A 23,117-nucleotide genomic window follows, 5' to 3' on the forward strand; every position below is an offset into this window, starting at 1 on the left:
TGACTTAATTTTATTCTAGAGTTGCACAATCTATGGTTTGTGTATTTTTCGCTTTTCGAGTTCTTACACAATAACGTAGCGGAGAATGGAGTTGCAGATGGGCGGCTCCGGGGCTCTCCACCCTGCGTCTTCTAGTCCTCTTTCCGCACAGGGCGGCTTTCCTGGCTGGGAGAAGAATGAATATGCGCGGCGGGGGTCCTTTTGGGAAGAACTCTGCGAGGTTTCCTGCCACACCTCTGGATGAGGGTGTGTCACCATGGAGACGGGGCGGCAACCATTGGTTGACGCCTGGGGCTGGGACTATAAAAGCGGGCCCTGCGAGCAGTGCTCTAACTGCGTTGGCCAGACTCAGGCGGTGTCGCCCGCGGAGCGGAAAGGGCAGGATTTCGGCACGGCCGTCGGTGACACCATGGAGAAGAACGAGTGAGTGTCAGGCCCGGAGACTCGGACGTTCTGCCGAGACCTGGGAACTTAGCAGACTGGGCCCAGAGAAGGAGCGAGTCCGCTGGGTTTGCAGAGGCCTGGCACAGAGCCGGGTGGCGGACTCAGAGCTCCGGAATGGCGGGGACGCTAGCGCGCAGGGCGGGCGCGGGAATCCAGCTGGAGGGGCGCCCCGAGCAGGAAGGAACAGGTTAGCGCGGGGTAGGCGACCCCTGTCAGCAACTGCTGTGCCTCCGTGGTGTGTCGGGATGCTTGTGGAAAAGCAGGCACGAGCCCTGTCTACTTCGTAACACAAGTTTCCATTCTAGGGGTCCGGGTAACCCAGGAGATAATTCTGTTGTGCTATCGCGCAGTTCCTCTTTTAGAAGGAAAATTTTTGCTCACTTTTCAAGACCCTCTCTCCCTCCAAACTAGAGATCGGATTAGCAAATTGGGAATGGAGTCTCTTTAGGCTGGGAAATCTGTTTTTATTTATCTAGTCAGAAGACCAACTCCTTCCTGTCCACAAAAAAAAAAAAAAAAAAAAAAAAAAAAAAAATCTCAATTATGCGTCGGGAATTCCCAGATTAACTCACCAGCAGAGCTGTATGGAGCACAGTAGTTTAGGAATGACCACAGGTCCGAGGTATTCTCCAGAACGGAGCTGTGGCTGGACATGGCCGATTGCCATGCGTCATTTCTTCCCGCCCTTTGGGGTGCTGTGTCATTAATTTCTGGCTTCGTTTTGTCACTCTTATCTGTGCCCGCCTTACCTAGCTGTTTTATTGATGGTAACCGATTGTGTTGTAGTCCTGTTTCCTATATTCCTGTGACTGTGTGTCTTGCTATACTTCAGGAAGGCTTAAGTTATCCTAATGTCTGGCTCTGTTATGTAGCTGGGACTAAAGACTCTCTTACTGGAAGAAGAAAAAAAAAATCTTGTTGAGGTTTTTTTTTTTTTTTTAGTTGTTTTCAATTCATGTACACCACAGTTCTAACACTTCCAGGAGTAATCTTTGATCTTTCCAGTGATGGAATTGGACTTGGGACTGTGTGAAGGTTCTGGGTTGATTTTTTTTTTTAACCCTTTGATTTCTTGAGACAAGGTTTCTCTGTGTAACAGGCTGTCCTAGTACTCACTATGTAGACTAGCTCGGGCTGTCCTAGGACTCAATTTGTGAACTAAGCTGGCCTGGAACTCAGAGATCCACCTGCCTCTGCCTCCTGAGTACTGGGATGAAAGGCATTCACCACCACTCCTGGCTTCTTAGCAAGTTTTTAGTATGAAGAAATAGGCCCAGATGTGGTGATACATTGTTTCTGATTTTTTTTTTTTTAAAGCCACTGGAGATCAAAATAGCAAAGCAGCAATCATACTATTTAGATATAGAAGCCAGGCAGTGGTGGCACATACCTTTAATCCCAGGACTCAGGAGACAAAGGCAGATGGATCTCTGAGTTCTAGACCACCCAGGGCTACATGAGATTGAATCAGTCTAAAAGAATAGCAGAGCTCATGCCTTTAACCCCAACACTAGGGAGGTGGAGGCAGGAGGATATGGCTGGGCAGGAGGAGACAGGAATTCTGAGCTTTTGCCTCTGAGGATTCATGGAGATTAAAGGTGTGGGCCACAAGGCTGGGCCATTGAGTATCTTTGTTAATTACAAATGACAGTGGTCTGTACCCAGGAATCAAAGAAACGTGTCCAGAGGAATGAGGCTCTTATATAGTAGACTTCTACTAGGAGTGTTCTTAGTACTCACTAATAAACAAAAATAAGAAAATGCCAGGGCTGGTAACATGACTCCCAAAGCCTTGGAACCTACATGCTGGAAGGGGAGAACCAATTCCCAAGTTATCCTTAGACCAACACACACATGCTGTAGCGTGCTTTGTACCCACTACACACATACACACCAACTAAGTTAAAATTTTAAATTGAAAATTAAATTTAAAAAAACTTTTTACCCAAAGAGCTGCCTAAAGTCTTAGCTACTTTAGTAGGCTGGGTTGGAAATTAGTTTAGGCAATGTAGGGAAACCCTGTCTCAAACAAAACACAAAGCAAAAGGCAAAAAACTTGTCTTCAGGAAGGCCTTAATTTGTGCTGAGTCCTCTCCTTGATTTGATTACTGCACTGTAACTCTGAAACCTCTGGTCCTGTGTCTTGTCACACAGAGGGTACAGGCCTCCTAGGGCCAGGTGAAGCTTAGTGGTTGAGCATTTGAAGTGGGACAGTTAATGGAAACAGGCTTCATTAATTTTGTCATGCTCTGGACTGAAGGAAGGGTGCTCCACATCAGACTTAGTGGTCCTGATTCAAAAGAGATGGGGAAGTGGATGATGAATGGTGGGCTCCCTCTGGTTTGCCATCTCTGTCCTCTGATGCTTTGAATACCTGCCAGGTTTTCTGTGCTAACAATCCTTTTCTCGTGTACTTGGAATGGAAAGCAAATTCATTTTGCTCTTTTCCCCTAGATTCACATACGAAGATTACCAGAACACTGCTGAGTGGCTTCTGTCTCACACTACGCATCGACCTCAAGTGGCAGTGATCTGTGGTTCTGGGTTAGGAGGTCTGACCTCTAAATTAACTGAGGCCCAGGTCTTCGAGTACAGCGAGATACCCAACTTTCCCCAAAGCACAGGTACTGACTGGGGCTGTGAGATGTTGATGGGTATCTTAATCATTGTTCTGTTGCTGTGAGGAGACATCATGACCAAGGCAACTCTAACGAAAGAAACCATTTAATTTGGGGCTTTCTTTCTGAGATTTGGTCCATTTCATGCTGTGGAGCATGGCAGCATGCACGACATTAGAGCAGTAGCCAAGAGCTACATCCTAAGGCCAAGAAAGGGACACTAGGCTTGGCACTCCTCCAACAAGGCCACACTTCCTAATTCTTCTAATACTTTCAAATAGTGCCACTCTGCTGGCAACTAAGCATTCAAGTATATGCACCTATGGGGGCCATTCTTATTCAAACTACCATAATGGGCTAATGTGTAATCAGAATCAGAATCAAGATGTTTCTACTTTTGTCCTATTATTGGGGAATCAATGATTTTGGATAGAAATTACCTTGATTGAAATTTTATAGTGTGTGTTGGGGTAGTGAAATTCTATAGAAAGTTGTGGGCTGTGTTGGTGAGATGGCTCAACAGGAAAAGTTGCCTGTTCCCAAACATGATGTTCAGTCCCCAAGACCCATGTACTGAGAGGAAAGAACTGACTCCTGCTAGTTGTCTTCATACTGCAACTCTCTACTTCTCTTTCTCTTTCTTTCCCTCTCTCCCTCCCCCACCCCTTTTCTCTCCCAGTCTGTGGCTTCAGTGGAAAAAAGCAGTATCTGAAGCTCCAGGACAAGGACCTGTTTCCAGTGTCTTCCTGTCACCCTTCATCTCCATCTCCAGTCTAGACTGATATGACCACAAGTACTGAGACACCATGTAGTTGCTGTCACACACAGGGATTAGTATGGATAGGAGGGAGCTTGGTTTACAACAGTCTTTGGAAAGGGACCCATATAGCCCATGTAGTGTGGAGCTCGGGCATCTCAGTGTAGCAAGCACTGTGACAGCAGCATGGGAACACAGGCACACACTTAGAAAGGCCAGGTGAGGCAGGACAACAAGAGGACTTTGTTTTTTTTCTTTTATTTTAAATAACTTTGGTTTAATATATAAGTGTGCATACACACACACTATATATATATATATATATGTATATATATATATATACATATATATATATATATACATATATATATATATATATATATATATATATTCTTCTTTCCCAAGATGTTGGAACAATTCTGGAAGACCGGAGCAGGGAGGTGTGGGAGCAAGGGGTAGAAAAGGTAACATTAAAGAGAGAAGGGCAAAGGGCAATAGTAGTGGCATTGGCTCCATCTGCCACTCCCTCCTTTAGGGACAAGAGCCCTGTATTAGTGATAAGCAAGTTAATTTGAAGTTATCAACTTACTTTTTATTTTGGGGATTTCCTGGCTATGTCAACTTTATTACTAGTATTTTTTTTTTTTTTTTTTTTTAATGATTCTTGATTCTAGTCCCTCTTCCTGACAGATCCATTTCTTAAAGAAATATAGGTTGGCCATCCACTAGAGGACACTGTCAGATAATGGGGACAGTAGTGATGTTTAATCTTTGTGCCTCCAGGCCCCACATACCCCAGGGTATTCTTTCCCACAGGATTTATTATACAGGTAAAAAATACAGAGTTGTGTGGGTCCCAAACTGACTCTTCCTTGTTCATCTTTAGGATGCCAGCATATACCAGGAGCTCCCTAACTGGAATTAAGGAGGCATACAGTTTAGTTAGAGTTAGTTATCAGATACATTGTGAGAATTTGGAAAATCTTGGAAGAGGCCTGTAAATATTGAGCCCACTATCCATTGATGGTTTGTACTCACTTACAGTATGAATTCCTCTTTGATATGCCATGTTTTGTTGACACTCATGGGACACCTGCCCTTTCCTAAACAGAAACAGAGTAGGAGTGGACTGGGAACAGATGGAGGGTGTGGGGGAGGGACTAGGAGGGAGGGGAGAAACTGGCTTTTGTTGTTATATGTTCACATCAAATATTCTTATCCCACATCTCTAACCTCAAGTTACATTTGTATGATTATGATCTGGTCATCAGACTTCTGTTGTGTTTTGTTAATTATATCATCATATGTTAAACATAGTAAGTGGCATATGGAATTGGGGTAGGGGGCTGGGAGGGGAGGGTAGTTAGGGTGCATATGAGAGGACAGGGTAAAAGGGAGGGAGGGAGGGAGAGGGAACTGGGATCGACATGTAAAATAATAAATTAAATAAAAAAATGCTTTGACTCAACCCCCCCCCCAAAAAAAAAAAACATAGTAAGTGACTTCTAGTAAGTGTGTGTTACAGGAAAGAATGATCACTTTGCTTTTTGAAGCAAGGTCTCACTGTGTATCCCTGGCAGGCCTTGAACTGACAGAAATCTGCCTGCTTCTGCCTCCTGAGTGCTGAGATAAGAAGGATGTGCCACCACACCTGGCTTAATCACTTTTCTTTTCCTTTTCTGTATGCAGTGCAAGGTCATGCTGGTCGACTGGTGTTTGGATTCCTGAATGGCAGAGCCTGCGTGATGATGCAGGGCAGGTTCCACACATATGAAGGGTACTCACTGTCAAAGGTAAGTCAGAGGTACAAGTTTGGTTGGACTTGGAGGAAGGTGGGGAGAGCTATTCTACTGTATTGTCTATTTCAGCTAGGTGAAGTTTTGATTTCTTGTTTCCTGTTGTTTCATGGTGTGTATTATGCATACCTTTGTGGGAAGGTTGGTGAGGTTTTGAAAAATCTTTTCTGATCTTTTGCATCTAAGGTGACATTCCCGGTGAGGGTTTTCCGCCTTCTGGGTGTGGACACTTTGGTAGTCACCAATGCAGCTGGAGGGCTCAACCCCAATTTTGAAGTTGGAGATATCATGCTGATTCGAGATCACATCAACCTACCTGGTTTCTCTGGTCAAAACCCTCTCCGAGGCCCCAACGATGAAAGGTAGGCATCTCTAGTCTTTGCTCCAGATGTGGAAAGTCTGAGCTTGTCCAAGAGTTGGGAAAGAAAAGTTCACTTAGTGCCATGTATCTGAGATAATGCAATCTGTGCTTTAGGTTTGGAGTTCGTTTCCCTGCCATGTCTGATGCTTATGACCGGAATATGAGGCAGAAGGCTTTGACTGCCTGGAAACAAATGGGAGAGCAACGGGAATTACAGGAAGGCACCTATGTGATGTTGGCCGGACCCAACTTTGAGACTGTGGCAGAGAGCCGCCTGCTAAGGATGCTGGGGGCAGATGCTGTTGGTGAGAAGGGGGATTTGACTAGAGGTTTGAGGGAAGGATCTGGTAAAATAGCGAAGGGGAGGAAGAGGTTATGGATCTGGGGAGGGATGAATTGGATTACTAGGGAAGTGGTAAAGACAGGCTTGAGCTTCATCACTGTTACAGAATGTCAGTACAGCTGCCTTCTGTACCTGTGGCTGGAAGTTGGCCTCATATCATTAATTGCACAAATTACAAAAATAGATTGTGTTAGAGAAGTGTATTTAAAAAAAAAAAAACTAGTAAGGCTGCTTGAAGAGACTTGGGAAATAAATGTTCAATACTAATTTAGCTGCTTTGGATGCTTTCTGAAATTCGATGAATTTATGTGAGTGGAGGGTGAGAAAAACCTCATGCGGGTCATCTTCTCTTTCTCCCCATCAGGCATGAGCACGGTCCCAGAAGTTATTGTTGCACGACATTGTGGACTTCGTGTCTTTGGTTTCTCACTCATTACTAACAAGGTCGTCATGGATTACGCAAACCAGGAGAAGGCCAATCACCAGGAAGTCTTAGAAGCCGGAAAAGCAGCCGCACAGAAACTGGAGCAGTTTGTCTCCATTCTTATGGAGAACATTCCACCCCGAGAGCACTGAATGGCATTGGGGTGCTCCCGTGCTGCCGGTGGGGTCCAAGGAGCAGTCCTCTTTGGTCCCTCGCTGGGGTCACTAGTCTCTGCTCTTACATTGTAGCAGAAAGAGGATCCCTGCCCTTCACCTCCTCCAATGGTCTTCCACATTCTGATATCTGCCCTCTTGCTCAGTTGCCTTCACAAAAAAGCTTAACTTTCACTCCTTTGGAAGAGCTGGAGCTCATGCCCCCACCACACTTGGGACATATGTCTTCAAACAGCACCTTCTAGATCTGGGAGATCATACACATGTTCCTCTGGATCAGCCTGGCTCCCCTAAAGCACTATAGACCAAAGACCAACCCAGTACCTCTTTTATGTAGTACCACAATGTTTGGAGAATAAAGAGATCAAATGCTTTCTTTCTGTGTGTAATTTTGTATGAAGCTGAGGCATAGGCCAAGATGGGCTTGAAAAGCTTTGGGACCACATGTCTTGGGAAGTAGCTAAGGATTGAGAAGAGGTGGCAGGTGGGTAGCAAAGGGTGAAGGTGAAAGAATGGTGATGTAAGTGAGGGGTGGGGTGGGGTGGGGTGACCACTTCTTTTAGGCTTGTGCCCACCCTCCGTTTCTGCTCTGCTCCAGGCACTTTCATAAGTTTGTGCATCTCTTCTGTACCTTAGCTGCCACTCTCTTATTGTATTCTTTTTATCCTCTAGTTTTTCAGTCATATTTTCCACTCCATCCTGACAATGCAGCAGCAAATACCTTTTGCCAATTTTTTTTTTTTTTTAACGCACTGCTGGCCAGGTTCTTTCCAATCCCAGTCAAGTCCGTAAAGTTGGTTCATACTCAGTTTCTCCTTTTGTTATGTGCTGGCTATTCTTGGTTGTCAGATTGACTCCATCTGGAACTAAAATCCAAAAAGTAGAGGACATACTTGTGAGGGATTTTGCTTACTTTGCTCTAATCTGGATCTTTGAGGTAGAAAATCATACCTTTAATCCAGATCTTGAGTTGGGAAGACACACCTTTAACCCACATCTAATCTGGACCACTCCTGCTGGAAGCCTATGTAAGGACATGGAAGAAGGAAGGAAGCTTTTGCTCTTTGCCTGCTTGCTGGCAAGTTCATTCCTTCACTGGCATATAGTCTACTTCAGGATTCCAGTGTATTCTGAAATCCAGATGAGACATCCAACCTCACGGGCTGAGCAACTACTGAATTCTTGGACTTTCTGTCATAGTCAGCCAGTGTTGAATAAGCTAGACCATAGCCTGTAAGTCCTCTCTCTTTCATCTGTCTTTTACCTTGCTGATTTCTTAAGGAAATTGCACTACTCTCTCTTCCAAAGCTAAACAAATCTTAGGAGACAAGAGAAATGGCTCAAAATCAAGGGACCTAGGTCTGGAAGGATCCCCTAATGAAAAGAATTTCTTGGAAAAACTAATGATGAGACCACTCTTGTAGAGAGGCCTGTAGGGTGCCTGCAAATGGATTGGTTTTCCTTGGTTTCTTGGAAGGTATCAAAAAGTAAATTCAAATTGTTTTGTTTTTTGTTTTCTAGATTCTATCACAGACAGCTTTATCAACAAATATTTATGTACCATGTGTGGGACACTTCTAAGCAAAATCATAACATAAGTTGATATAAGAGGAAGTGGGAGACAGAAAATGTTTATAAAAAATAAATAGCAAGATTAAGATAGTTATGCCCTTTGTTAAATGACTTTTAACTAATCTTGTTTACCTTTATGCTGTCATGATTTAGAGTCATCTTTTTCCAGTAAACTTTGAGGACACCCTAATTTTTGAGAGGAAAAGAAGAAATACAATAATATATGGAAAGCAGTATACTGTAAGGGCTAATGATCATAATTTGCTTCAAGAATTCAAAAGAGAAGTAACTTGGGAGTGGAGGGAGAGGGTGTGGAAATGTATTCCTGAGACTTGAGTTAACTTAAGAAAGACTTGTGGTAAAGACATCCTAAAAAGGTGCTACTTAAGGCATATTTGGGAATGTTTTATTACTTAAAACAAAATGGTGCCAAGCAGTAGTGGTGTAGCTGGCAGTGGTGACACACACCTTTAATCCCAGCAACCAGGAGGCAGAGGCAGATGGATCTCTGTGAGTTCAAGGCCAGCCTGGTCTAAAGAGTTAATTTCAGGACAGCCAGGGCTGTTACACAGAGAAACCCTGTCTTAAAAAAAACCAAAATAATTAATGGCTAAACTGAAGAAAGAAACAGAAAAATAAAGAGATAAAGTAGGAAAGGAAGTTGTTCAGGGCTCTGATCTAGGCAAAGGTGTTTAAAAACTGTTTTCTTGGCTGAATAGATGGCCAATGAAGTCCAATAAACTACAGACCTATAGCCAACAATTGCACTGATTATTTTGTCTGCCTAAATGAAGCAAAAAGCACTGTTTTTTTCAAATGGTAATTTTTGCAGTAGAGCCTTGTATCCCTAACTAGACTGGAACACAACTCATTATGTAGCTTGGAGTTACAGGTATGAGCTACAGCTTGCAAGGGAGGGCAGGACAATACAAAAGGAATGGACAAGAAAGATGAACCATGACATATATGTGTACTAACCTAAAAGATGATCACAAAAGGCCTTTCCATGGTGAAGTTACTAAGTTCACCTAAAACGAACTCTAGTAAAATTGTTAGTATTAACCTTTTCTCAGGTTATAGGTGTGTGTGTGGGGGGGGCATGTACATGTGATGTTGCAGACTGCTAGTTGTTAGAGGCTATGAAGATAGTTTAGTGGTAGAGAACTTGATTCGAGTGTGCAAGAGCCTAGTTTCAAGGCCCAGATATCTCTCTCGTTCTCTCTCTCTCTCTCACACATACACACACACACAAACACACACATACACACATACCAGTTAAATGTAAAAACTAAATCTCAAACAATTTAGAGTTGAAGATATACCTTAGAGAGAATGTGGAAGTTATGAAGATGGTGACTTCTGGTTCAGTTTCTGCCCTCCATCCTCACCCAACAATATACATCACTATTCTATGCTAATGGGAGATGTCATTCTGTAAATATGTTTCTCTTATTGGCTAAAGAGATTGGTTGTGATCATTAACCATTTATAACCAACCCCATTTAGAGGAAAACAAACATTTATAGACAACATTTGGGAATATGGGTGTCATCTTCTCCAAACTGCTTCCTGCTGATTGGGGATGCTGTTTATACCACGGGGATCCTGAGAAGACCCAGAAATTCTGGCTGTAGTGGTCGGCAAGGCTGCCTTGTCCCAGCTGTCTTGAATGTTGGATCATCTGGGACACTGTTTCATGGGGTCTTGCTTGATCAAACCATGCTAGTCTGGAAGGAATCCACAGCTTTTCATTTTCTGTGGAAACAAAAACAGAAGTTCTTTTCCCTAGTAACCTGTCCTTAGACTTAAAATTTGAAGTCAAAGCATTTTTAAAATATATAAATTGGATCAATCCAGCAGCATTTCTTTTAGTAGTTGTTGCTATTTCCTCAGCAGTCAAACAATTAAAACAACACAATAGCACAGAATATCCAGACTCTGTATATTTTTCATTTTTACATGGCTTTTTATTACTCTACTCCTTTTTCTTTTATTTTTTTTCATTTTCTGAGACAGGGTTTCTCTGTGAACTTTTGTCTGTCCTAAAATTCATTCTGTACACCAGGTTCCCCTTGAAATCACAGAGATCTGCTTGCCTCTGCCTCCTGAGTGCTGGGATTAAAGGTGTGCGCCACTATTGCCTAGTCACTTTATTTCTTTTTTAACCAAATATCATTTTTATTTTCTCTCCCAAGCCTATATATATTTTTTAAACACACTGTAAAAACCTTTTAGGTTTTATTTCATCTGAATCTGTCTTTACTGTATATCTCAACTTTTTTCTAGCTACAACCCAAGTCTTGTATCTTCTAAACCAAATTGCTAAAATTAAAGTCTCGGCTGTTTTAGCCATCGTCTATCCAAGATGGCGGGGGTACATTTACCACCATCACTGAGAGCTGTGCTCACCACTTTGGTCTATGCTGCCATCAAGCAGCATGTGGCCAGCTTGGAAATGTGGTCACTGCTACTGCCAGCTCTGGTACACACCATTAAGTTGTTAGCAGGGCCTCTTTAAAGAGCCCTGCAGTTTTTTGCCTGCTGAGTCAGGAAGACTCCCTTAAATTAGGAGCAGTGTGAGTCTCTGCCTTGTCTCTAGCAAAACAGAACCCACCCGAGAAAAAATGCTGCTACCAAGAAGCTTTGCTTGTCTCTGTTCTTTTTGTTTAAAATGCACTTTTAAGCTTTTGTCAAGTTTTAAGTGGATGTTCTTAACATCCACGTTGTAGGCACCATTTTGTTATGTGCACTTTCCTGCCAGCCTGGACCCACAGCTGCGTCAGCCTCAAAATAACAGAGACTCTATTAGTTATAAAGCTGTTTGCTAATGGCTAGAGCTTCTTATTGACTAGCTCTGTCTTAAATATTAATCCATAATTATTAATATATGTATTTCTTCACTGTTCTGTATCATGCTACTTTTAATCAACACATTTTAGAGATATTTTATACCAGTAAATTAGGTGTTTCCTTGATAACTTAAGTCAGTATAGCCAAGACTACATTTTATGGTCTTAATTTTGAGGGAAGCAAAGGAAATGTGAACAGAACTCTCCAGAAAGAAGCGGCCCTTCAGACTGAACCTTCTACAAGGTGACTGTTTAGAGCTGGAGTGACTGGGAGCAGTTTGGACTGTCACGAGTCCAAAGGCAAACGACCTTGGGCCACCTTCAGCCTCCTTAATAGCCATTCACTTCCCTCCTCTCTCACTGATTGGAAGTTTTGTGCCAACTGGGTAATCGCTTGGAATGTATAAACAGGGCACCAGTTTCCCTCTGATGAATGAGTAGCTTCCACTGACCAAAAGCTGACAGTGGCAGGTAACATCTAAGACTGTAGCAAAGGTGTCTCCCTTTGCTGTAGCCTGTTTCTTGGATGTCTCTGCCAATGGATCTGGAAAGTGTCTTTTAGGGGAAATATTATTTATTCACTTATGTATCCATTTATTTATCGTATGCGTGTGCATGTGAGCACAGAGTGCCTTCATGCACTTGGAAGTCAGAGAACAACTTGTGGGAGTTAGTTCTCTTTTTCCATATGGGTCACAGAGATCAAACTTAGATTGTCAGGCTTGGTGGCCAGTACCTTAGTTTGCTCAGCTATCGAACCACCCATTAAATGTGTCTTGACTGATGACTTTCTTTGTTCTGTTACTATAGAAACTTCATGAAACTCTTCCATGTTGAAAAATAGAATTTTGGGTAACCTAAATCTGTGTTCCTGGGCCCATGGTCACTTATATTTGGATCCAAGATAAATTATCTCCTATCCACTTTCAGTTGGAAGCCTTGATTCTTCGACAACAGAAGCTTATGATATTAATTTTTTTTCTTTTTTTAAAAAGCTGTTTCCTATTACATAGATTGATTATCTTTGGGAACAAAAGAGCAGTGTTGGCACAAAGAGAGTGTTAAAGCAATGATGCCACCCTCTCCCTGGCTCACCTGTTCTCTACTGTACCTTCCCTATAACTTTAATTTGCTTGAGATCTGCGCGGCCCTTTCCCTGGTAAGTTGCATATGCTTTTTGTAATAATATTTTGTTTCTAGGGAACATCTTTTGAACTAACACTGGCTGTATGCCTGGTTTTTCTGCCACTACTAATTTGTATTTCAATAAAAATGGAAATTTTCTTTTCTATGGTCTGTCTACCTCATTTTTAGGTTTGGCCTAAATTAGACTTAACACTTTTCCAGATCCATTTGCCTTCCTCCCCCTGCGTCAGACCAAAGAAGCCCCCCTCCTGCACCTGACTTTCCCTTTCATCCCCGTGGTCACCTTTGTAAGTTTGCTGGGTTCCTGCCTGGTTTATCTCACTTGCCAGTTTCCTCCTTTCCCAGCTCTCTTCTCTGGCTCTTCTCTCTAGTTGTGTGTTGGGGGAGGGACACCACTTTTCTTGTGAGCTAGTGGCCTTGGGCTTTCGTTTCCCCTTTCCGGGTTTTATTCTGAATGCTGTTCCAAGCTCCCCCTGTGACTTGAAACAAAGGGTGAGTGGCAAGCTGTGCTGCCCTGGAGCCCGACTTGCTTTGGTTCCTCCAAACGCTCCTTTCTCACCAAGGGTCACCTAAGGCCATTTCCATCTCAGACTGAATCCTCATCACTCCACTGGAACACGTAATTGGTGCCATTTTACCAGCCGAGCATGAAAGTCATTTAACTGCAATTGGAGGAAGGTGGTATACTGTTATGTTTGTTTGTTCTAAATTACATTTATTTGGGGTGTGTGTATGTGTGTGTGTGTGTGTGTGTGTGTGTGTGTACAAATACAAAGGTGTGGAGGTGGAGGTCAGAGGACAGCTTAAGGGAGCTGATTCTCGACTCCACTATGTGGTTCTCAGGCCTCAGAGGTTGTCAGGCTTGGCAGCAGCAATTTTACCCACAAAGCCTTCATTCTCCTGCCACAGACCAAAGAAGCCCCTCCTCCGTCTGGCTGGGATCCTGCCTGCTTTATTTCACTGCCAATTTCTTCCTTTCCCAGCTCTGTTTTCTGGCTCTTTTCTCTAGGCAGTGTGTTGCCTCTAGTTTTTGTTTCCAAGAGTCAGGGTTTTATGTAGCCCAGGCTGGCCTTAAAGGTTTATGTAACTGAGGATGGCCTAGAATACCTGAACCTTCTGCCTGTGCCTCCTGTGTGCTTAGCTCACAAGCATATGCCATCTTGCCTGATGTGGGTTCTTATTTTAGTATAGGTGTTTTAAATATTCTCACTCTGACATAATGAAACGTCAAGGAGTCTATCAAGCTTCTGAGGAGCAAAGCCAAGTAAAAGTTTGTCTGACATTTCAGGTGGGTGGTCGTTAGGTCTCCTTGGATGCCATTGCTGCTCTCTTCTCACAAATGGACAGGGACTGTTAGTCCCAAAGACGTGAGGAGAAAGACTATCAACTCATCATTGTGGCCAAATTAATTAAGGCAAGCGATTAATTAAAACAAGCTTTTTTTATTTTGTACTTGGATTGCCTCCCTCTAAGGCATGGTTTGAGAGAGAGGTCAGCATTGGATGTGAGAAGGAAGACTTTCATAGCCCAGGAGTAGGGGTTTCCAAATGGGGGTTTGGAGGGCTGAATGGGTGGGGTCACAGGAGCAGAACATAAGCACAGCAAGTTAGTCCCTCCTGCAAGGTGGCAAAGCCAGGTAGTCACAGGTGGTCATATAACCTTTTGAAACAAAGATGGGGTTGCAAGATGGTTATAAACAACTTTTTGAAACAAACACATGATTGCTATTCCTGGGACAGGCAGTACAGAACCACTTGTAGTTAGGTTACAGGTGGGCATAGCCCAATTCTTAGGAAACAGAGACTTAATCATAAACAGAAATGAACCTATCCTGTCATTACTATAAGATGACCTTCAAGCCTAAGATGGAGGCAGGCTAATTCTGCAGAATCACTAGTATGGACTTATGAAGTACCTTCGCCCTGATGAACCAGCTTGCCTCCATCATCATCACCACGACTCCAGGGATGTTTTGTCAAAAGTATGGCTGGTTGACTTTGCAGAGCCATGTTTACTTACAATTCTCTATTGCATTTATCTCATGCATTTTTTCTATTGGTTTTGCACTTCAGTCTTTTTTAAAAATGACATTTACTTATTTACTTACTGAGTGGGAGCATGCATGTACCACAGTGCTCATGTGGAGGGTTCTCTCATTTACCTGTCTGGAGCTTGGGTATTGAAGTCAGGATGCCACGCTTGGCAGTAAATGCCCTTCCCCATGGAGCCATCTTGCTGACCCATCCTATTAATTAATTAATTATGTGGTACTAGAGTGCTAAGCAAACCCACTATTACAGAGCTTATCTCAGCCCATAACTGTATCCTTCCAATAATAAAGTGTGTTATAAAAGGAAAGCCAATCAGATGTGCTAAGATGCACTCAGCTGGGAATGCAAGGAAATGTGTGTGTATGTGGACATATGTACACACACTTGTAAGCACACATATGCAACTCCATAACCCACAGTCAGTGCTGTTGTTCATTAGAGGAAGTCTAAGCATTCTCATACTCTTGTCAGGGCCCCATTATTATTCTGTCAGGACAAGAAGTGTCCCACAGATTCACAATATTGAACAGTCAGTCTCTAGTTGGTAGAGATTTGAGAAGGTCAAGGAACCTTTAGCAGGTACAGCCTGGCTGGAGGAAGTATGTCATTGGGGGAGGGACTTGAGTGCTTTTTCCCTTGCCTCACTTCCTTCTCACTTTCTCTGCTTTCTGTGTGAGACTGGAGGTCCCTCAACTTTCTGCTCTGACCATCTTCTGGTGCCAGGCCTCCCTCACCATCATGGATTCTCCCTCTGTAACTGTGAGACAAAATAAATTCTTTTCTTCCAAAAGTCACTTTTGGTCATGGCGTATCATAAAAGGTAATTAATACAGAGAGTATGCGTATTCATTTACTTAAATGATCTAGTGTTCAGATTATAGAGAAAAGCAACACGATAGTGTTGTGGTTGTCACGTTTAACTTAAGGGAGAGGGAGAGAAAACTGGGAATAGCACATGGCTTTTGAACCCCAAAGCCTATCTCCAGCAACATACTTCCTAGAGCAAGGCCAGACTTCCTAAATTTACCAAACGGTGCAACCAGATGGGGACCAAGTATTTAAATGCTCAAGACTAGCGGGGGCAGCTCCTTCAAACTCCTACAAAGAAGGAAGAAAAAAAATTGTTAAATTAAGACAAATAGAAGGAAAGGCAAATAAAGCAAAAACAAGCAGAGAGGCATTTGGTTGCTTCTTGGAGCAGCATTTTTTTGCTGAGCCAGTGTGGCTTTTCACTGGGCAGCAGGATCCTCAGGCCAAGAAAACTATGGGAACCCGCTACTCATGAGAATCCACGCAAGAGAAAGGCCCCCCAACCACTGGCTTGCTGCCCTGCAGCTGACCAATGAAGTTGTCACAAAGGATCCTTGTGCCTGCCTATCTGGGGTGTGTGAGAGGTTTCCAATGTCTTCTCCAGAACTATGAAGGAGATGTCTAGGACTCAGAACCAACCTGGGGTTTCAGTGAGCATTAGCTGTGTCTTGCCGAGCTAGTACAGCCTACCTAGTAGGTTTGTGTGAAGATAATCTGTGCGCATGCCTAACTGAAAAATAAAAATTACAGGGGCTGGGGACATGGCTCAACAGTCAAGGGTGCTCGCTGCTCTTGCAGGGGACTCGACTTCATTCCAAGTATGCATCAGATAGCTGACAACTGCTTGTCCCTATAGCTCGGTGGGGGCTGACGCCTCTGACCTCCTTGGGAGTCAGCACTCACACCCAAATACCCATGCTCAGGTACACACACATATACATAATTTTTTTAATTTAATCTTTTAAAAAATAAATAAACGTTACATGGAGATAGCACTTCACTGGAGATGTGGCTCAGTGCTGTGTTTGCCTAAACCCTGAAATCCATCCTTAACACTGAAGATGATGACCCATGAGACAGTATTTCCACTTGCTAGATTAGCTGTGATAAATAAGAGAAATATTAACAAGTGCTGACAGAGGAAAACCGTGCATAGGAAACCGTGCACTCACCTGTTGCTAGTGGGACTGAAACATGGGTTTGGCCATTTTAGAAAGTAGGTTGGTCATTCTCAAAATGTTTAGCACAAGGGGCTGGAGAAATGACTCAGTGGCTAAGAGTATTGGGTGCTCTTCCAGAGGACCCAGGTTTAAGTCCCAGCACAGAAACAGTGCTCCACAAACATTTTTAACTATAGTTCTAATGAGCCTTGATTCTGGCCTCTGTGGGCACTTCTGGAATGTGGTGTAAAAAACCCATACACATAAAATAAAAATAAAGCTCCATAAGATCCACTCTTAGCTACATCTCTCTGCCTGTTTTTTCTGCTGTGCCTGTCCCTCCCCTCCTCCCTTTCCCCTTCTCCTCCCTCCCCATTTCCCATTCCCTTTCCCCTAACAAAAAACCTCTCCACCTCCACATAAGCTCTGTGTGCCACTTTTTAATTGCACCTGTCAGATGCAGCTCAAGAGCCACCTGGCTGGATTAGCAACAGAGAGGTAAAGCCAGATCTTGGGACTGGGGGAAGGAGCTTTCCCAGTAAGCAAAGTTGACACTGAGACTTCCAAGGCACATTCCAGAAAGGAGTAAGGCCCTGTTCAAGGTCAGATATTTCCAGGCCTTCCTCTGCTTTATTGCTGCTTTAACAGTCCGCTTTGTAAACATCACAACACAAAATAAATACTAGAAAGGAATGAGTGGTTAACATTGCAAAAATACATCACATACATTATATATATATATATATATATATATATATATATATATATATATATATTATTTGTCAAAGAAATAGCAAATGTTGGTGACTGCGCTGGTAGCCTTAACTACCCCTTGGCAGAAGGTTCCAATCTTTCCTTTCCATGCCCCCACAGTTTCTCGTCTTTCTAACCTGCCTCAAATAAAGAATTTATTACTATAACAATAAGAATATTGTTATTAATTATAATGACTAATTACCAATGATAACATTATTATGTTATTATAGTAATTATACACAATAAGTTAATATATAATAAATTATTATTATTTTATGGGAGGGGAGATACCTTGGAACAGAAAGATGTTAACCCACGGGGACGTGATATGGAAATGATAAAGTAGGAGAACAGGGCAGAGACTTGCATTTGAGGAGCCTCACAGAGACTGCAACATCAGCACAAGTAAAGAGCAGGCTGGCAAATAGGAAGGCTGGGCCTCCTCACAGAATCCAACCGACTCTGGCCACTGCCATAGGTGCAAAGCACTTGCAAGTGTGTGGCATTGACCTGTGGTTCACTATAATACAAACACACACACTTGCTCAGGGGCTTTGAGACACTGACTGAGGAAGAATGGAAAGATTGAGAAAGTTCTGTACACGAAAAGGAAGGAACCCCTTTATTCCAGAGTCTGGTTGAAGTCTCCAGCAAGCTGCAAGCCAGACTTCCCAACACAGTGGTGGCGATGTGTCTCAGTAGGTAAAAACACGGCTAAGCAACAAGTTCAGTCCCTGCATCCCATGGTAGAAGGAGAGAAACAATTTGAGAAGGTGTTCCTCTGACCTCTATGTGTGCCATGCCGTGCGTGTGCGCGCGCGCACACACACACACACACCCCTGTATTCATACAATATATACACAACAATAATAATAACAAATTTAAAAAATAATCCTAACACAATGAATTTATTAAGGACTTGCTCTTTTCCCAGCTTTAAATCCACATTTTCTAGGAGCCTTACCCCAACCACTATTCATCGTAAAAGGCATTTCCCATCCCTCTTATACACTCCTGGTGGTTCCTGGTTTTGCTTTATCAGATTGTTATTGCATCAGAGACCCCTCTGGAGCCACTTTTATTAATAAAAATAAACAAACAAATGAAGGCTAGAAAAGTAACCACTCAGTGATTAAAAGTGTTGGTTGCTCTTCCAGAGGACTTGGGTTTGAGTTCCAGCTCCCCCATGATGGGTTCACAACAGTTTGTAACTCCGGCTCTAGGGGATCCAATCAATGCCCTCTTCTGGCTTCTGAAGGTATCCTGAATGCATTTGTTGCATGTGGGAGCGAGCACACGAGCATTCACATGCACACACACAAAGTAAGAAATGGAGAAAAAAAAAAAAATCTCAGCAGCCCTTTCAGATGTGAACTCAAAGCCACCAAAATGGCAAATACAGCTCCTGCTAAGATAATTAATGACAACTCTACCTTGAGAAGCCTGTGAACACACTTGAGTTTATTGTTTCCCTAAGCATCTCACTTTCTCTTCTGTGTTAAAAACATTGTCCATGCTTTCTTCACGCCTCACTCTTCCTTGAGCAGTATTCTTTCCATTTTTCATGGCAGCTCCTTTCATATTAGCTCATCCTGATTTTTTTTTTTTTCTGGTTGAAGTCAAGGATCCAGTTTTACCCACGGCCCCTAAAAAGATTAAGAGAACATCCCAGACTTCTGGAGGTGACGGTGTGGAGCTGTACCTCTGTTCCTTGTACTGTTTGCATGAGATGCACAATGATGCATAAAGTTCTAAGTAGAACCGTGTGCAACAGAGCATGTGCAGAAAGCCTGCGGTATGCAAATGAGCCCAAACTGACTGGAGAAGGAGGTACAAACTGGACAGCCAGTTTTAGGGGAGGAACCCAGGAATCAAGCAGTTCTAATTCTAATCCCTGTCCAGAGGCCAGCAATATCCTTGGTTATGGTTTGGCCAGAGAAGAAGCATTCCAGAAGAGAGCACATAGTTCCTTGTCTGGTTTCTTAACTTTCTCTTTCCTTTTACACAACAGAGGAGCAACCCCCACCCCCACCCCAATTCATATCCTGGAGACCATGTGTGAGGATCTGATTGAAACTGAGAGGCACCTGGACACCTTGTTGGTGCGCCAACCGGCCTGATGGGCTATGTCTGCCATCACTTCTGCAAAACGTCCCCACCAGCTGCTTGCCTCATAGTCCTTGCCTCACAGACAACAGCCTGTGAATTTCATTCTTTAAGTTGGTGAGACAGATGCCATTGGGCTCCTTTAATGTATGGATGAGAAAGCTTCTTCTGTTCTTAGAGATCACATTTGCACCCATTTCACTCGGACCAACTTTTTCTTTTCTCTTCTTTTTTTTCTTTTTATGACACAGGCTCTAACTATGTAGACCAGGCTGGCATCAGACTCACAGAGAGATCACCTGCCTTTGACTTCTATGCTGGGCCTAAAGGTATGCACCACCATGCTTGGCATGGACAAACATTCTATTTTCCTGCCTAAATCTTCTTCATCTTCTTCTTCCTGTCCTCTGAACGCAGCTCTGTACCAAAGTCGGAGGTCTGATGGGCACTTTGACACACTTCCCTTTCATTTCTCCCAGGACTGTATGCTAGTGCAAATGAAAACTCCTGGGGAGAACCCATGCCTGTAGAAACCGAGTGGCTAATTAGAATTATAGCACTGTGGAGAGGTTGGAATGTTGCAGGTCCAAGGGGGCTTGGGCTAAGTTGTAGCCACTCTCCCACCTGCCTTGATCAGCCATTCCTTGCCTACCTCTGTGTCTGAAGTAATAGCATATTATAATTAATAGATTACAAAAACTTTTAGAATCTATTAACCTAGACCACTAGCTTCTATCAACCTGAAAGCCAAGAACGCCATCGGATACCATCTTGGGCCTACAGGAAAGCTTCCTCCATCTCACTGTCCCTTGGATGTACTCGCCAGTATATTTTAAACTTGTGTTGATTTGTGACTTCCTTTGTTCTATGTAACTATAAAACTTCATGAAACTGCTTCCACATTGGGACACTGAATTTGGGGTGACCTAAATCTGGTGCCTGCCCAGGCCATGCTTACTTAAAATGGCTGCAGAATAAACTATCTCTTATTCCCTTTAAGATAGGAGCTGTGGTTTTCCTATTGAAACTAGTGACACAGGCACTTCCCCCTGCCTTCCTTCCCACTGTGGCTAGGGCTCTTGTGAGCATAGGCAGAGGGAAGGTTTGGGGAGGAGGAGGGGTGTGTGTGTAGGGGGGTAAATCCTGAGTCTTTAAGAACCACCACCAGCATTCACTGCTTTCTGATGCTGTGTACAACTACAGGAACAGCTTCCTTGTCTCTACCAACGTCGTGGTTAAAAGGCAGGACACATTTAAAAATCAAGCAAAGCCAAAGTTTATTGAAAGGGGACACGTTTTTTTTTTAGAGTTTAAAAGAAAAACATTACAAGCTATAAATCTCAGCAGCTTCCCAGAGGAGGAAAATCAAAAAAGAAAAGCAGAAAAAGCCTTAAGTTTGTACAGAGGTCAGCCATGCAGCAGCTTTATAGACCGAGCAAGGAAGCCCAAAGTTCCAGGCAAAAGCACATTTAGGTTCTGGTCAGACAAAGAGTAAAACAGAAAACAGGAAAAGCTTTCTGAGTCAAGGCTTGGCTGAACCTCAAGAACTGAGATACAGACTCCACCCCTTCCAGCAGTCTCTTCCAACCCCTGGTTACTCATTGTCCATGTGGTTGCCTTAGGCGCCAGTCTGTGGCAGGGCCTGCCTTTGCTCTCCAACCATCCCCCTCTGATCTTCCCGGATATCCCTCGGGGAAAGGGAGAACCTTAGACTTTGTTTGCATTTCAGTATCTCCCTCACTGCTTTCACCCTCACCCCAAGTTACTGCCCCCAGCACCACGATGTAGCTCTGGCTGGCCTGGGTTTCAGGAGCTGCACAATAAGGCAGTCATGACAACCTTTTGAAACAAAGGTAGGGTTGCAAGATGGTCATACAACTTTATAAAACAAAGGCACCATTGCCATTTCCTGGAACAGGCAATATAGAACCATTTGTAGTTAAGGTTCCAGGTGGGACATAGCCCAATCCTTGAGAAACAGAGGTTTAATCATAAACAGGAATGAGCCTAGTTGGTCTTCACTGTAAGATGGCTTTTATGCCTAAGATGGAGGGCAGGCTGGTTTGTAAGTGCCACCACACCTGGCCCAAATCTACCTTCTGCAAACTTTGGAGGGGTCCATTAAGACAGGAAAGAGATTCGACTGAAAAGTAGAAGGGACTGGAGAGATGGCTCACTGCCTAAGAGCACTGGCTGTTCTTCCAGAGGACCTGGTTTCAGTTCCTGGCATCCACCAGTCAGCTCAGAGCATCTCCAGTCCCTGGGGATCTGATGTCCTCCTGACCTGTGTACAAAAACCTCCCATGCCTACAAACATTTTGTTTTTAATAATAATAATAATAATAATAATAATAATAATAATAATAAAGTTGTTGGTGACATTCTGAAGAGATGATTCAGGGACCAGGGAATTACTGGTTTGGCTTTACAGAGAAACTTTTTACCCATGATGTCTAAAATACTTTTCAATCATGTCATCCAAAACATTAGGGCTGGGATGATGCTTGCATGGAGTGGAATGCCACAGCACAGCTGTGTTGCAATACTTACATATTCAAAGACCTCCATTTCTTTTGACCTGCTCCAAGGGCTGAGTCTCTAGAGCAGCAAGCATAAGCGTGGCAGCTTCCAGAGAACAACCTCTTAGCTTAGTAACTGAGAAAGCCTAAACCTCAAATCAGTGTTTCCTAAAGACTGACCTCCGGAGGTGCGTGTGTGTGTGTGTGTGTGTGTGTGTGTGTGTGTGTGTGTGTGTGTGTGTGTCTCACATGATAGGTGGGGTAGGAGCTTTACAGGAGCAAGGGAGGTTTGTGGGTGGAATCCTAGTGCACTCAGTGGTGACGGAAGCCATTTGTTTTGGTAGACCAGTTTTTGAGTGGGCAGTAGTTTATGAAGAAAGTGGGGGAGCTTAAGGGACTAGTGATTCCCATTGAGAAATGTGGTTTGTAAGTGGCTTATTTTGCTAAGGTCTAGACCCAAGGCTGTAACAGGAAGCACCAGAGGGACAGATGAATAGGTCTTTGGTGTCATTTAAGTTTTATATAAATATTATGTGGATACAAAAGCACTATATATGAATATAGAATAATTCAAAATATGAGAACAAAAGAACGTTTCTCCCAACTAAATACATTCTTATGAGTGATAGGTAGGTTTATGGTAGATGTTGTGTATTTTGGGGACAATGCTCTATACATATTTGTCATTGACTTTTTACACAGAACATTTTTAAGCTTGGGGAAGATCATGTGATGAGTACTATCATGCCTTACACCTAATCCATTACCTCACTGACTACTCACATAGCACCTCACCCCAAGCCATTTGAAAATAAGTCTGTAGATACCCTGCCAGTTCACGTTTGAATACTTTGGCATGCCTCGGCAAGAATAAGGCTATTCTCTTAGGTAACATCACTACTATTTTGCATGTTCTTTGTGTCTTAATTATCAGTCTGTCTTACAATTCTAAATGCTTTCTTTTTGCTTGCTCCTCTTGTCTTTTGAAGGTAGAATCTCAGTTGTTTATCTAGGCAGCCAGGGCAAAATAGTTTTGTATGTATTACTGGGGGATTAGAAAGGGACTGAAAACTACATCTTGTAGCCTGAGACCTAAGAACCTAGGGGGAGGATGACAGAAAGGGATCTATTATGTGACAGGGATGCTAGACAAGGATGCCTAATTTTTCTCACCCCCGGAGATCATCTCAACTCCCTTTCTCCAGACGTTGTCCTGGGATCTCTGATGGCT

At 43.2% G+C, this 23,117-nt stretch overlaps 1 protein-coding gene across 1 annotated transcript; it reads left to right on the top strand.

Moving 5' to 3' along the window:
* The first annotated feature begins 241 nt into the window (after positions 1–241).
* On the top strand, positions 242–7,290 carry Pnp (purine nucleoside phosphorylase). The gene is made up of 6 exons (XM_051176783.1): positions 242–423; positions 2,899–3,068; positions 5,509–5,612; positions 5,802–5,977; positions 6,091–6,281; positions 6,684–7,290. Exons 1-6 carry the CDS (start codon positions 257–259, stop codon positions 6,893–6,895), a joined length of 1,020 nt encoding a protein of 339 aa, XP_051032740.1. The 5' UTR covers positions 242–256; the 3' UTR covers positions 6,896–7,290.
* The last annotated feature ends 15,827 nt before the right edge of the window (positions 7,291–23,117 follow it).

This window comes from Phodopus roborovskii, unplaced genomic scaffold (genome assembly GCF_943737965.1).
Source record: "Phodopus roborovskii unplaced genomic scaffold, PHOROB, whole genome shotgun sequence".
Lineage (NCBI taxonomy): Eukaryota > Metazoa > Chordata > Mammalia > Rodentia > Cricetidae > Phodopus > Phodopus roborovskii.